We start from the raw sequence: 16,534 nt of genomic DNA, 5'->3' as shown, positions 1-16,534 counted from the left end.
GTCCCTCCAGGCGCTGTATAAGTGGAAGCAATTCTGGGTCATGTCGTTTTTGTTGAGCAATTTGTGACGCGTCTACAATGCCAAGGAACGGGAAATCCTCTTCTTCTGACACAGTTGTCTCGACGGGTGCGCGTGACAAGCAGTCGGCATCGCTGTGTTTCCTCCCGGAACGGTATACGACAGTAATGTCATACTCTTGAAGCTTAAGGCTCCATCTTGCTAGTCGTCCGGATGGATCCTTGAGATTCACCAGCCAGCAAAGCGAATGGTGATCACTGACTGCTCTGAATGGTCTATCATAGAGGTAGGGCCGAAATTTACATATTGCCCAAATGACTGCAAGGCACTCTTTCTCGGTTGTGAGTAGTTTGCCTCTGCTTTTGAGAGTTTACGGCTGGCATAAGCAATTACTTTCTCCAGGCCGTTATTCCACTGCTCTAGTACGGCACCGAGGCCGACGTTACTTGCATGGGTATGAATTTCAGTGTCGGCTGTCTCATCACAATGGGCAAGGATTGGTGAAGCTTGCAGGCGTTTCCTTAACTCGTCAAAGGCGTCTTGTTCGCTTTTCCACATGAAAGGTTGATCTTCTCTTGTCAAGTGAAGGGCTCAGCAATCTTTGAAAAGTTTTCCACAAATCTTCTGTAGTATGCGCATAAACCCAAGAAACGTCGCACTGACTTTTTGTCTGTGGGTGTCGGGAACTTCACAACAGCTGCTGTCTTTTCGGGATCTGGCCGAACACCTTCAGCACTGATGACGTGTCCAAGAAACCGAAGCGCATCGAAGCCGAATTGACATTTTTCCTGCTTAATTGCCAAGTCTGCTGCGCGAATAGCTTCTAATACTAGTCGCAGGCGCTGTAGATGTTGGTCAAATGTGGTGGAAAATACGACCACATCATCCAAATACACTAAGCATGACTGCCATTTTAATCCTGCGAGCACAGGGTCCATCGTTCTCTGGAACGTTGCGGGCGCGGAACAGAGGCCGAATGGAAGGGCTTTAAATTCGTAGAGGCCACCAGGGGTTACGAATCCTGTATTTTAATGGTCCCGTTCATCCACCTCTATTTGCCAGTATCCACTCTTGAGATCCAGGGAGGAGAAAAACTTCGCACATCGGAGCCGATCTAACGTATCGTCGATACGCGGAAGGGGGTACACATCCCGCTTGTTTACGCTGATCAATTTACGGTAGTAGACGCAGAATCGAAGTGTGTTATCTTTTTTCTTAACGAGCACTATGCGAGACGCCCATGGACTGCTGGAAGTCTGAATAACGTCATCAGAAAGCATCTCGTCTACTTGCTTCTTGACGATCTCTCTTTCTTTCGGTGAAACTCGATACGAGCGCTGGCATACCGGTCTTGTGGCGTCCTCTGTTATAATTCTGTGCTTTGCAACAGACGTGCGCCGTACCTCGAAGAAGTGGAGAAGCAATCGGAAAAATTCTTGATCAGGGCATATATCTGTTTCTTTTGGGCTTCCGGGAGTCTCGGGTTGACGGTAATTGATCTGTCCCTGGCAGGGCAGTTGACGTTGTCGTTAGGCTGCATAATTCGGTCGCTACACAGAACTCGTGGAAATAGGCAATAGCTGTTCCTTTTGCGATGTGCTGAAATACATTTCCGAAATTCGTAAGTGCGACATTTGCACGACCATCGCTTAAGGGAACAAGCCCCCGAGCCACGCAAATACCTTTGTTGAAAAGGAGCTCTATGTTTCTATCCGCTATGCCTTCGCGGTCGTAAAATCTTTCATTCTCCACAAGAACCATTATACTGCAGCGTGGCGGCACAGTTACATCATCGTCAACGATGCACAGTGCAGCAAGACGTCGCTCCTCCTATGCTACCACAGGTATAGCTTGTTCTGTCGGGAAAGACACACTGGACCTATGTAGGTTAATTATAGCGCCGTTAGCTTGCAGAAAATTCATTCCCAATATAAGTTCCCGTGAACATTCTCGCAGTACAATAAAGTCAGAAACGTAAGTGAACCCTTTTGTCGTAAGTCTTGCGGTGCATCGGCCAAGGGGCGTAATAAGATGACCGCCTGCCGTGCGTATCTGCACTCCAGTCCACCGTGTCACAACTTTTTTCAGGTGTTTCGCCATCTTGAAGCTTATTACCGAATAATCAGTGCCGGTGTCGACTAAGGCATTCAGCTCGCATCCATCTATTATCTACCGCAAGTCTGATGTAATCGTTTCATTCCTGCACCTGTTTACTGGAATTATCTCGTCATCGCACTGGAACCACGTTGGAGGATCTTCGTAACTCTGGTTATCAGCGGACTCTCCTTCACAGGTCGCTTGCTTCAGTTTTCCTAGTGTGGGCTTCGTGAACGACGCCTAGGCAATCTAGAAGTCGCGCGTGGGCTAGGCGATCGGTAGCGCATGGGCGACAGTGACTGTGGTTGATGTTGGCGAGGAGCAGGGGGGCTTTGGCGCGTGGACAAGTATTCTTAGATCTCTACAGGCCGTTCACCGTTTCGTGGGCATGGTGCACTTAATGGAGAACCCCTTAATCCAGCTTGACGGTACGGGCAGAACCTATACAGGTGACCCGCTTCTCCGCAGTGAAAACACAGAGGCCTGCGCTCGTGGTCACGCCAGACGTCACTTTTCCGGAGCCTTTGTTCCACAAAACGAGGTGAACTCGTGCTGAAGGCTGATAGCCAGCCGGTGATTCCAGTAGACGAGGCGCACTGCGTACTGTCGGCAGGTAGGGAACGGCCGTCGCAACTGCTCCACTACTGTGTACCGCGGGTTGCCTGAGTACGTCGGCGTACGTTGGGGTGCGCCGCGTCAGCTGTGGCTTACGCTTTGGATCCCGTGTGATGTTCCTCAGTTCGTCCCGGAGAACGCCGACGATAGATAGTGCAGTTGGAGCCTGAGGTGCCTGCAACTTGTTGAGCTCTTCCCTGATCACTGACCGGACGAGCTCCCGCAGGGATTCCAGGTCGTTTGGCAGTCCACCAGGGAAGACATGGGCAGGTGCGCAGCTTGCCTCACGGTTGTATTGCCGAGCCAGCTGTTCCAGCGGGTTTTCTATGGTCGTTGCTTCGCGTCTGAACTCGGCGACCGTGCGCAGTGGGTTGCGGACGAGAACTGCGAAGAGTTCCTGCTTTACTCGACGCATGAGATGGCGCAACTTCTTATCTTCACTCATGGTGGGATCAGCACGCTTAAACAGTCGGGGCATGTCCTCGACGTACGTCGCCACGTTCTCATTTGTGAGCTGGTTCCTGGTTTGAAGTGCAATTTCCGCCTTTTCTTTACGATCCGTGCTGGCGTACGTTGCTAGCAGTTGTCGAAATTCCTCCGAAGAGGACCAAGAGGGTTCGTGGTTTTTATACCACGTTTTTGCGAAGTCCTCCAAAGCGATACGTTACGGAGCTTCTGTCTCTCATTCCATTCATTAAAGCTCGCCACTCTCTCGAACAGTTCCAACCAATCTTCCACGTCTTCGAACGAGTCACCATGGAATGTTGGCGGCTTGCGAGGTTGGCTTACGACTAGCCGTGCCGGTGTTACCTGGCTGGTCATTGTGGCGGCGTGCGTTGTCTGAGTTTCTCTTGGCATGAAGAGGGCCGAATTTGGGCGAGTCACCTCGAAGACGGCGGCTGGTACGCTGGCGTACAGGTGTCAGTTCCACGGGGTGGACTCGCTGGTTGTCGGGGCTACGCTGACTTTCGTTCGTGGGGCTTCGACTCATACCCCGCACCTCGACCAGAAATGTAACGATGTTAATAAAACAACAATATTTATTAAGGGCGAACTTGTGCCCACAAGTAAATGCCACTGCGGTCGTGAAGAAATTCCCGGCAGTCGCGTTCTCAAAAACTGGCCTCGAACCGTCTTCCTCTTTCTCCTCAAGTGACGCCTCGTGTGCGTGGCGCATGCGAGCCTGGTCCAACTGGCTGCCCGTGCCACGAAGATCGCTGCCTGTTGTTGCTGAACAACACCACGCTACGGCGTGCACAGTGTCCAATACAAAGGGCGCGCAACTTGAATGTCACCATGTGTGTCGCGGCAATATGCGGTTGCAGTGGTCGGGATCAAACGCGCGGCCTCGAGCAATCCCATAGCCGCAAAGCTACCTCAGCGGGCGCAGAAGTGTTGATTTGATGCGGGACCGCTTCCGCTATGTCGCCTACACCCTGCGGTGCAGTTTATTGCGACTCTGCTGATGCAGTTCCTGCGTAAGGTGTGCGCTTCCCATATTTGCACGGTGCTTATTTTTCAACAATAGCAGAAACGAAGCGTACCGTACCGTGAACTTAAATTCCAGTTTCCCCGCAAGCACTGTCATGTCTTTAGCAGTAGCGTTTCCTTGCCGTCTCAAGTGTTTTTTTCTGTCCTCTCCCCTTGTATGGGAACTGCGAGCGAAGACAGTGTCGGTTCTATCCAGTCTCTGCCCCCTCTCCTATTCTATCGAGCTTCCCTTTGGACTTGACCGTTAGTAGAAAGTTAAGCACTACATTCTCGGCATTTCTGGGGGTCACGGATTACTACAGCTGTCACGAGGCTAATTTGGCGACGCTCAGGGTGCTGCGGAGGGCTTTGTGCACATTCGACGCGCTGCAAAGGTCCAAACGAGTTGCTGGGGTCTCGTTTCCTCCCTTCCTCGCTCCTTCCATGTATATACACGCTCTGAACCACCCCCGACGCGGGGTTAAAGACAACACAACAGCAGTGAGAAAGTCGAAGGAAGAGGCATAGAAATCTTCACTTTAAAATATTGGTATGGTGTGGGATAACGAAATTATTGTTATTATATAATGAAATTAAAAATGACTCATGAGTAATATATAAAAGATATTTATTGTTGCACAAGGTTGGACTGGTGTGCCCAGCATCTCATTGTTAGGTCTTGATATGCCTTCACTTTGAAGAATCTCTTCTCTTGTGAAACTGTGAAACATGCTGAACAGCATCACTGTAATCCTGTACGTCTACCTCAACACCTGTGCGTGGTGCGGCGTTCGTGGTGTCGAACGCGCGAGCACAGAGGTTTGATACTTCCTAATTGACATTTTTGAGCTCAGAGAAGCACCCAGAACTGTTGATTTTAAGTGAAGAGGGCATCCTTCACATGTGTGCAAATTTCTAAGCTGCATGATTTAGCCAATGACTTACAGGAACCACTTCAATATTCTTTTGTTGCTGTTCGCGTTGTTTTAAACTCTTGGATCACTGTTTTTAACAGGGAAAGGAGGATTTCTACAGTAACTTGTTTAACCAACAACTCTATAATTTTATAACCTTGTCAATGTCAACCTCAGCATGTTATGATGTTTAGACTTGTCCTTTTTACTATTCACAAACGACCATGATTTTACTACCCTGGCTAGCTGTGTCAAAAACACCGGGTGGAATTGTTAATTTCCTGTCGCGACTCCAAAGAACCTAAACCGGCAGAATTGTATAGTATTTGCTTTATAAGCCTTTAGACGCAATCTCTCGAGATATCAAGTGCACTAAACGTTGACGAAAGCCAACGTCATGATAATCTATAAAGAGAGACGTTAAAAAATTTAAGCTCTACATATCAAATAGGCATTTTTTTTTCGTGGTAGAAATATTTACCAAAATACTTTCTAATCAAAACAGCAGAACCCTTAACTTCGATCAACCAGGACAACAGGCTGCATTTCGAGAGGGATATTTAACAATGAATTTCATTCGTGCCATCAGTAAAGTAATTTATTAATCTGCGGAGTATAATCAGCTGGCCTCCCTATACGACTTTCGGAGATTATGAAAAGGGGATTGATTTAGTAGAAATACCTACAGTCATGAAGAAATTGCCTAGTGAAGAAGTACAGAAACCACAAGTCATTGGCTGAGTTAATATCTGTAAGGATTCAACACCTACCTAAATTCTTCATAAGAAAATCGTAAAAATACTGATTAAGTATAGAGTAAGGCAGGGAGACATTTATTTTTCAGAAGCTCTAGACTACACGCTTACGTGAGTTCAAGCTAATAGAATGGGAATGACTGCGACTGAGGATCCATGGCCAATATTTCAACGACATTTGCTATACAGAAGACACCGACACATTCTTCAACGCAGGAGGTTACTTGTAAGGAACTATTCAGGGCCTTAACCGAAAAGTGCAGGAGTCTAATGTTTATGGTTATTACGTACAAGAGAAAGGTAATCGGCAGTAACTGAATGTACTGAAATTCAGTAGTGTTTACAGCATTAGCACGCTCGAGCGAAAGCGACTGTTTTAGCAAACTTTCGACTACGAAAACTTGGAAGGGCATATAGTAACCTGCATCCAAGAGGCCATCAGATTGAGTGAACGCACTGTAATTAATACTGTGACAATAGCGTTTCCTCAGGTCATTATCAAATCACCACCTAACAACACTCCACAACACTCCGTTTTACGAGTTTCGAACGTGCCGACTTGTAGGGTATCAGATACTTGTTTCCTCAAAACCCCGACGAAACCTCAAGAGCACTAACAGGTGCGATCATCCAGAAAATTAAACACGATATCTGAAAACCTCCGATAAGTATCTGATGCTGGCGTTCCGTGCGTTACCATCAGTGGCTACAAAGTCTCCTCGATTACCGGTTAGGAAGGTCAGAATCAAAAGAACCGTCGTCACAGTTGATTTAAGCAGATTATCTTCAACCTACCTGAAGATCTTTTTTGCATTACTGGTTTTCAAGGTGCCGCGAAAGAATTATCTCACGTTTGGCTACAAAGAAGCCACTAGGAATGGAAGCGATACAGGAACCGATGCATGCTCCCTCTTTCTGAATATTAGCTTTTCCGTGTCATTGCCCGCATGTATACTTGACGTGAAAAAGGAAAACTTCTAAAGAAAACTTCCTTCCGGAACACCAGATATATCTTCGCAGTTAACACACTCAAATATTTCAATGCATTCTTGGATGAAAGTAAACGGTGAGTTTATGGAAGTGAATAATAATAGTCCTTAATATCTGCGGAAAAGACGCAGGTGCTTTTATACTGATAGCTTCGCAGAGGTTTATGATGCCTTGAGAGTTCTTTACTGGAGAGGAATTCAGGCTAGTGTGTCCTTGCCCTGAAAAAAACATAGTTGATCCCTATTTCATGTGAATCGGTGGATCACAAAGCGAAACGTGTTTCCACAGAAGTTGTTCTATCTTTATTGTACGTGAAGAATGAAGTTGCAAGTAGCCATCGGCGGCACCTTACAACTGCACAGAGACCCTCGACAATTGCCACACAAGCGAAAGCTGTCGAACGACTCACGACCGGGAAACAACCCTCGGAGACCATTCATTTTCACCCCGGAGCACTGCGAAACTCCGCCGTAAACCAGAGCCGTTCTCAAACGGCACAAGCGATACCGAACGCGTTGTTTGTAAATGGCTTAGTGAACTCACGGTCCACTGCAGCGAAAGGGGCACAATTTGTGGGTAGGCGACAATATTGCAAGTTTGCATGGCGCACGGCGTTTTGCTGCCAAGTTGTTTCGGCGCGAGTACAAGCATTTTGATCCGGCTCCATATTGTCTTGGGCTGCCAGTCGAGTCGCGACGCGCCCAGCTTCAGGAATGCGAGCGGCAAAGCTCGCAGCGTGCGACCCGAGCACGCGAAGGCGTTCTGCTTAGGTTCTGGTGTCTCTCGCCGGACCAAAGCGAGATTCGCCCGTCGGCGTCGCTGCCTTTCTGCGCCGCTTAGTGCAGCAGTTTCCTTTAAAGATAAGGTTGGTGCCATCGAAATCGAAGCCGCAGGCTGCGTGTAGGCAGTGCTGTTGCGTGTTGAAGCTGCACTCCGTAGGCGACGAGGCATCACAGGCTAATCCAACTTAAAAGACAAACTATGTGCCGAACCTGCGTCCTCACTCAACAGAAGGCCTACACCGCCTGCTCCCACGTTAGATCAGCCCAGGTAGCACACAAAGTCTTGAAAACGTCGTATTAAGAGATTCAACGTCTGAAACGGATTTTTGACCAAAATCGACACATCAAAGACGTTCCAAACAAGAGAGCTTAAAAACGAGGGGTGAATACGTTTTGATAACGTTGGAAGCCAGGCAGCTTAAAAACGAGGGGTGAATACGTTTTGAAAACGACTCAAGGCGCCACCGCCACGCCACGGCGCGTCAGCCTCTTTAGCGGCTTCTACAATATTCAACAACCCATCAACGCGATCCAACCTTGCGCAAGGTGGCGATACCATCGTCAAATCATGTGGCCAAGGTGGCCACGTGATTCGTGATGCCGGGCGAGCCGGGCATAGTCGCGTCGTCATGGCGTCGTCGCGTCACCGCACTCGTATTGCGCTGTGGTGTGTTTGCGGCTGACCTGAATGTGCTGCAGCTGCCCTTTGCTATGTAAGGGTTGCAGTGTTTTGCTGTCAAGAAAACGATATTCTGTGATCAGTCTGGGTTGTGCGGTATGTTTGTGTGGTTTTAATTTGGAAATCAGTACTGTTTTCAATTGTTATGTGACCAAGGCGGCCATGTTATTCGTGAAGCCGGGCATAGTTGCGTTATCGCACTCGCATAGCACTATGGTCTGTTTGCGACTGTTCTGAATGTGCTGCCGCTGCCCTTTGTTATGTAAGTGTTGCAGTGCTTTGCTGTCAAGAAAACGACATTCTGTGATTAGTTTGGGTTGTGCGATCTATTTGAGCCGGGCATAATAGCGTTATCGCACTTGCATTGCGCTGTGGTATGATAGCGGCTGTTTTGAATGTGCTGCCGCTGCCCTTTGTCATGTAAGTGTTGCAGGGTTTCGCCGTCAAGAAAACGACGTTCTGTGATTAATTTGGGTTGTGCGATCTGCTTGTGTAATTTAATTTGGAAATCAGTAGTGTTTTCAATTGGAGGGCGCGGAGTGGAGGGCATTAATCAGCTCTTCAAGTTCATTGTCATGTTATGTGAGGCGCCTTTTCACTGACGCTGTAATAAAGGCGTTAAGGGCAGTATAAGGACGAAAGTTAGAGGGACGAAATCGTGCCTGTGTGTCTCTAGCGTCGGGATCGGCCGCTATGCGTGATCCTAACAAGAAAGCATTTTGCGGAATGCGAAGAAAGGCGGCAAAATTTCTGTCTGTGCGCACCTTGCTGATCTCCGCAATATAGAGCCGTGATCGTGGTATTTTAGTCTCCCGTTTAGCAAGAGTGTTGCAGACAAGGGAACTGGTTCAAACAGGCTTTTTTTTAATGATTCAGTACTAGTGCGGTATCCCAAAAGGTGAGGTCAAGTGCTCGCCCTATTTTCTTCCCTCGCGCTACAGCGCACTGACAGAATTTTGCGTGCACCATACCGTGCTTTTATCGTTTGCGCTTCAGGTTCTCGATTGTGTTTTCGCCCCCTTTACCCACGTGATGGGTATTTCATGGTATTACCGGGTACCACATGTGTCCATATATTGTGTCCAATATATGAAACGGCCAAATTCGATTTTATTTGACGCCTCAAATGGTAGTAATGTATTGAGTCCCTTGTAGCTTTGTGCTTGTTATCAATTTCACTATTTGGCGAATGGATGCAGCATGTACGCTGCATAACTCGCTTGTGGATACTGCATACGTGAGTCGAGTATGCCCTTGGTATAAAATAACTTGTATGCTTTAGGTAGTACGATTGTTTGCAGTTTGGGACATGTGTCGGAATGTACGCTGTGCGCCCTTCGCGCTTTACGGCGGCCTGCCGAGTTCGTGCGGGTGCCATGTGTGCGCATGCAGTTCGCGAATGCGCTCTCGCAGTTTTTATATATATATATATACATGTGTTCTGTTCGCGCGCTTCGCACAACAGGGCATGTCGCAGTTCTTTGTCCTTGTGCAACACATTTTCCTAGCGTACGTCTGTGCATTATTTGATACCGGTTTCACACGGGGCTCTTTTAGCCGCTATCCAGCCCGTTACAAATCGAATTTCTCGGTCGTGATTGGCTCCTTTGTGCAAGCTACGATACTGAGCCAGTCGCATCGATAATTTCGATCCGGATCGGGCTTGATCGCGATCGAGAGTGGTCGTGTGACACCGGTTTTACACATGGCTCCCACAAAGGGAACACTTTAAGTTCAATGCTACTGAGTGAAGAGCAAATGCATATATATGCCAGTGGTGGTATGTGGGCAAGTCTCTCTGGTGAAGCCAATACTTGTGCATTCAATACATTTCAATTACCAGCGTAGTGCATCAATGTGTCTACTTCGACAAAATGGAGCACCAGTGCAGATATCTGAGCATACCTGTCCAGGGCAGCAAGTGTGTCTACATTGAAACCACTACCAGCATGTGCGGCAGTTCTATTTCCAGCAGCGGGACTGCACAATAATCAGTAGGGTGCTCTCAAGCTGTTTATCTATGAAGCTCTGCCTGGACTGTGTGCCAAATATTTTTGCACGTGAAAGTGGCGGTGAATTGGTAAACGTCAGTGGAACTGTGCCTGGACTTTGTGGCAAATGTTTTTGGATGTGAAAGTGTGAGTGAACTGGCAAGGAACTTGCTCTGGGCTACATGTGTTAAACGTTTTTCTCATTCAGAGTGCTTTTTTTTACTTTAGGAGACTGGAGATGTGCGCAAAGTGTGACATGTCAGTGCGCTAATTAATGTATTTGCTGGTTTGCAAATTATTCGTTGCAACTTTGTTTTTGCCAGAGAGGTACAACTTTGCCTCTTGTAAAGGTTTTTAGAAAAAACACATACTATTTATTATGACCATTGCTTCCTTTGTTACACAAATGCAGCTTCCAGTGCATTCCAGTTTATTTCCATGTTTATGTAAGTTTCTAATATGAGGCTTGCATATTCATTTTTCACGTTCTGGAGTGGCAAGATGCAGCATTACTGTCTCATCGTTCGCTGTACTACAGTAGTGTTCACTTGTTACACTGAATCCCCCGTTTAAGTATTCTGTACTAATTTCACTTTTTGCTTTTTTGTTGTAGGGTTATTTTTTCTCGCCATTACCTTCTTTGATATATCCTAAAGGCAATATTTCCAATTTTGCATTGTTCCCATTTTTTTTTTATTTCTGTCACAGGAATGATATGCGGTGGTATTTCTTTTTGTGCTCTTTTCAAGCTTCTAGCTGATAGGTAACATTGCTTGGAGGCAGTTACCATCCGATTCATACTCTTGCATTTTTCAGTCTACTTCTTCCATTCGCTCCGATGTCACTTCTGCATAACTCTAGTCCACCTAATAGCACGTGCACTTTACTATGATAAATTAGACACATTAGTACACTCCAGGTTTTTCTCTTCATTTTTGTATGTGTACTTGGAATTTTGTTAATGTGCTAGTGAATGTTCACTTTCGAGTTCATTACGAATCCTTTCTGCGACTTTTGTCATTGTTGATGTACCTTTACTTCTATTTGCATTTCTCACACAGTTTGTTCGAACCTTGCATAAGCATTACGTTTTAATAAAGTGTTTTTGCTTTGTCACAATGTTCTCATTTCATGCACTCTTGGCATAAAGGGCTTGGTCTGGCCACCTGCCAAGACGTGGCCATTTGTTCTTTGCAGGATGTCATTCCCATTGTGGTTGTAAGCATCGTAGCTTACTAAAGGCGGTATTAAGGATTTATTATTCCTAACAGGCTCATTTTTGTGCGACTTGGTAGAGGATGCGCCGGCCATGCGGGGAACAGTGCTTGGCACTGCGCCGTGGCTCTTACAGTCAACACCGACGCTTCTACTCATCTGGGGCGCGATTCGAGATCGTTGTTCGAAACGCCCGATCAGTTTCACCTCACGCGATTGGCCTAGGCCGTGCCAACAGGTGCGGCTGACGACGTCTGCGCGGCATAGGCCAGTCGCGTGAGGCGAAACTAAACGCGTGTTTTGAACAACGGTGTCTGATCGCGCCCGTCACCCGCGAAAATTAGCTTCAGATGATCGTAAACCTTTCAAGACCGCTTCTAGACCAGCTTTTTGATAACGTCCTAAAAACGTTTAGAAATTGGTTACGAATAGTTTTGCCAAAGGGATTGCTTGTGTCTTTCCCAATCCTATTTCTAGACCAGCTTTTCGAATACGTCTTGCAGACCTGTTCTAGATCGTCTCAAGAAAGTAATTAAGCCGGACATTAGCAGAGATATACGACGTTTTCCCGCCGAAGTTCTCTCATTCGTGTCTTCTTTAACCCGTTTTTATCGTCTTGGATAAACGCTACGAAAACGTTACGTATCTCTTTTGTGCTACCTGGGAGGCTACACCGCGTTGGAACCTCCACTGCGCTGAGGCTACCGAAAACTCCCTGTCGGCGCTCGGTAGTGTCATGATGCCGTACTTCGCTTCAGCGCTCCTAGATGGCGGCGCCATCCCTGTCAAGATCAAGGGACCATATTTTACGCGTTCGCGCCGACGTAACAGATGTTACAGAAAGTTCATCGGGGACTCCGGCATAAAACACTCTCGTGCTAAAAAGACGTCAAGGTAGTGTTCTCTACTTCTGTGGATACCTTCTCAAACACAGTGAAGGTTAAGCCTTTTACAAATATCCTTTGCTTTTTTTTGTTACTTGAGACGTGGTTATGTCCTCTCGACATAGAAAAACACAGCCGACAGCTTCATCGGCTTTGCTATGAACCGGTCTTTAAAAATATTAGCAAAGTCACTTTCATTATCAGCTTCTAGCACAACCACTGAGTGTTCTCTGTTACCAACACATTTAACCGGAATGCGATGAAGAGCTTTACCTAAACTGGTTGAGCGCGTCGACACGGGCACAGCTGCAGCGGGCTTCCTCGTTCTACGGCGCACGAGGGCAGACATGCCGCACGGGCGAAAGCGGCTGAAGGGCCAACTGCTTCAGCTCGGTGCCAAACTTGGGATGGAGGAGGAGTACATCACTCACGTCGCCAGGAAGGTTCAACCCCTCCGGGGAATCAATGATGTTCCCGGCCGCAGGCCTTTGTCTGGTGACTCTCCAACGTAGCCAGTGGAGATGGAACCACGAAATGACTTCCATGGTTTCTGCGGAATTGCGGAGAGGCTGGCGGATACGCCGATTCCCATGAGGGTGTTGCGATGTCTCAGACACCGGATCCACAACTTGTTGCAGCTCGAAATGAGCTTGCCGGTAGCATGCGAACTTGAAGTTCTTCGAGATTCAAGCGCCTGTGCTGTACCCTCTGTCTGTCCCAAATTTTTTGCCGCTTCACTTGCCGTACTATGTACCGTATCAAGCTAATATTAATTCCCCGAACTTAAGACGCAACTAAGGCTCGAAAAAAGCTTTAGGACAGGAATGAGCGTCAATAGCAACTAGTTTATTGAAAGCAGACAGGGTCATATTTATAGGCGAAAGTGGTCATGTGCCCACATACGTTTGCGCACAATACTCAAATAAATTTGCATTATTATCCAATCATATAGTGCAGAAACTGCAGTTCAGTCCTACGTATTGCCACAGATGTACCGCTGACACAGACTTCACGTTTCATGTTTATGAAATAGGCTTCCATTAATTGCCGTGCCAGGGCATCTTTGCTTTTACCAAGAATGCGGATATGGAACAGATGTGTCGCACAAATGTAGGAATCGCAGTGCACTGGCAAATGTGCGTTAATCCTATTATTGACAGACAGATCGTGTCCTATCGTTGATGCAGTGGTCTGTCTCGCCGATATGCACCCTGGAGCAAATAATGAAATTTCGTACGCCACACTGACCACGCAAGTCACCTACGGCTTGTATGGTTTTTAGTTGAAAGGGTCAGTTTCTGCAGGTCTAAGATACGTGGGCATAGGCAAACAAGCTTCAGTGAAGACGAAAAATGAATAGGTACTCTGACGTGGCCTGTGACTTGGCTTGCACCGCTACTTCGAGCGCCAAGAACAGCACGAAGTAGCGTCGAAAGCCTAGGCAGTTGAAACATCTTAGGCTAATAATTTGGTAAAGTGAACGTCAATGTCACCACTTGAATAGTTTCAACCTACGTAGCAATGGGTCATCGTTTCAGTGGATGTTTACAGCTTCGCTATCCAGCCACCTGCCCAGCATGGACTGGAGACCATTCTTTTTCGATGCTTCCTCAGCACGCTTAAAGTTAGAGTACCATCGCCATTGTGAAAAGAGACTAGTGTAATGAAAAACAGTTCGACTTATATGAAAAACATCGCAACTTCGAATGCCAGAAGAGACCCATTTGTTACGTCACCCTATTGTCTCACGTAGCAATTCATCACATTGAACACGACCACTTGTAAAATAAATGATATGTTAGAGGTGAAGTTTATACTCTAACAATTTAAAATGCTGTAAACCAGAGTGGTTTCATGGACGAAGCCAACTGGTCAAGTTAACAAGCTTCTTCTCGCGACATTCACTATTTTTAAACACTCATTGTACAATGCGGTATAGTGAAGCAGTTTCGCTAGGAGTCAGTATTTATTCCCGGCCAGCTTCAATTGAATTCAGTTACACCGTTCTCACGTACGACTTCAGCCGTAAACACAAACACACATAAGCCTCCTCACACACACGCACTCACGCGCGCGCACACACAAACAAAACTGACAGTCACTTTAGCATACGCCAAAGAGGTGGAAGGCGAAAGCGAGTGCGCTAGAGACATATCCAATAAATTTCTTGATATTCTCATTTTAATGCGTTCTTACTTTTTATTACTTGCATGCTCCCAATAAAGATCGTGGGTTCGAGTGCCCTATTAAAAGCTACTCTAATTAAATGTGCCTTAATCAACGTCGTCCTTTAACACCAAAGCTCCTTGTTCCGCTTCCCAACAAAGGTAGTGGATTCGAGTGCCTTAATTAGCTCTATAATGTTTACCTGCGTATTTTTTAGATGATTAGCGGCATCAATGTGGCGGCGATGTGGAAGAAGACAACAACCAACGCGTGAGCACCACCACGAGCGCTCCAATTTTCTGTACCTCAAAACGCGACCTTGAAACATAGAGATCTAAAGCTTTCACCTTAAAGAAGAGAGCAGAGTCAACAAATGACGCCGGCATTCTCTTTCACTTCGCGCTTTCGTTAACGAAGGTTAAAGCACGGGGAATTTTTCGTGCCCCTGATCACAACAGCGTCCCTCCCACCCAAGAACCGAAAGGCGCGTGCATGCACGTGCAAATCACTCACCTGTGAGAGGCAGGCAGCCCTGCAGCGCGCCGTGTCCAGTCGCGCAGCAGAGAGCAGCGTCGATTGCTCCGCATCCTCCCAGTGGGCGGCGTGACTGCGCGGCCGGACGGAGGACGAGGCAAGAAGCGCCCGCACGCTGACGGCGGCGGGCAGCGCCAGGAGCAACAAAACTAACGCCACGGCGGCGCGTGGGCACGTCGCAGTGTTCCTCGCTTTCATCGCCAACGAGGCAAGTCCACTACAGGCAACAGCCGCGCTCCACTTCTGGGCGGCTCTGCTCCGCTGGTGTTCGCTGGCCGCGGCATTCTCCAACGGGACGTTCGCTGTCCCCGCCGTGTCTGCCCCGTGGCCTGTGCGGCTCTCACCATGTGCACTTCATTTTCTTCTCATTTACACACTCGCCGAGTTACTCTACTGAAGTGTTTTAGCTAGGACACTCCGTAAGTGGCCAAGTTATTGTCTTCTTCACAAAATTCTTCTGTCCGCTTTCCGCGCTCTTTTGGGCGGAGCAGTGCCTCCAGGCCGCGCCTCGTGGTAGACTGACGGACTTCGTCGTGTCAGTTCTCGCCCTCATCCTTTTCCTGGCCCTTTACTCGGACGAACAAGCCCCTCTCCCCAACTCCCATCCCCTCCATATCGCACTCTGCTGCTCTTCCGCGGAACGAAACAAGCGGGAGGGTCCACTGTCTCCTCCTCTCCAGGACGCCGACCGTCGGCGCCAGAGAGACGCCAATTCGAAAATCGATGCTTCTTTCGTGCCTCCCGGCGCCCTTCCGTTTTCCTTCCGCTGGGCTTACTCCCGTACTCTCCCGTCCTCTCTTCCCGCAGCTTCCTTCGAGCGGGAGAGGAGGAATCCTGCTACGTTGAGCGCCCGCGTGCCGTTTACCCGGAGAACGATCGCTGCGGCCTAGTTCGCGCCCAGGCTGCGTTGACTGCCTCCGGGAAAGGCGGCTGCCGGCTACTTCAGTGCGAACGACCGATCCTCCCGGTGAAGGGAATTTTTTTTTCTTAGAACGGGCCAGGTAGAAACAGCAGCGGTACGTCACGAAATTTTTGAAGAGCGGCGGTCGCTTCGATTAGCTCTGGAGCCGTTCCACTTCGGTGGAAAACTGACTCAGCGTGCACTTCATTGCCCGAGCAAGTTTGGTAATGGGCCGCACGCTTGGAATGTTCAATAAAAGACGGGCCTACGAATTGCCGATGTACAAATTTTCAACGCACTGGTTCAGAGAAAGAAATGTAAATCAAGAAGGACATGCGATTAAGAACCTGTCGCTTCCCATGATAAAGCTGAAAAAGCCTTTTCTCTCCTTATGTGGCGAAAATTGATCGCTTTGTTTTTGGACTTCCTGCATTCATGCAATTGGTAATTTTAGAATCTCTAGAATGTTTAATGCGGCTAAGTGAAAGCGCATTGTAGGAAAACTGCTTAAATATGGTTAAGA

The 16,534-nt window shown here is 47.7% G+C and overlaps 1 protein-coding gene across 2 annotated transcripts in view; it reads right to left on the bottom strand.

Moving 5' to 3' along the window:
- LOC126535533 (uncharacterized) overlaps positions 1–15,653 on the bottom strand; it is a 222,482-nt gene extending 206,829 nt beyond the window's left edge. Inside the window, exon 1 of one of the 2 annotated variants that reach the window (XM_055073186.2) lies at positions 15,090–15,653. In XM_055073186.2, coding sequence (XP_054929161.2) covers positions 15,090–15,308 — 219 coding nt within the window. In that variant the 5' untranslated portion in view covers positions 15,309–15,653. The remainder of the gene's footprint in view (positions 1–15,089) is intronic. The other variant, XM_050182346.3, reaches the window with a different exon arrangement.
- Between the last annotated feature and the right edge of the window lie 881 nt (positions 15,654–16,534).

The sequence above is a fragment of the Dermacentor andersoni genome, chromosome 7 (genome assembly GCF_023375885.2).
Source record: "Dermacentor andersoni chromosome 7, qqDerAnde1_hic_scaffold, whole genome shotgun sequence".
In the NCBI taxonomy this organism is placed as follows: Eukaryota; Metazoa; Arthropoda; class Arachnida; order Ixodida; family Ixodidae; genus Dermacentor; species Dermacentor andersoni.
This window is presented reverse-complemented; position numbering and strand designations above follow the sequence as displayed.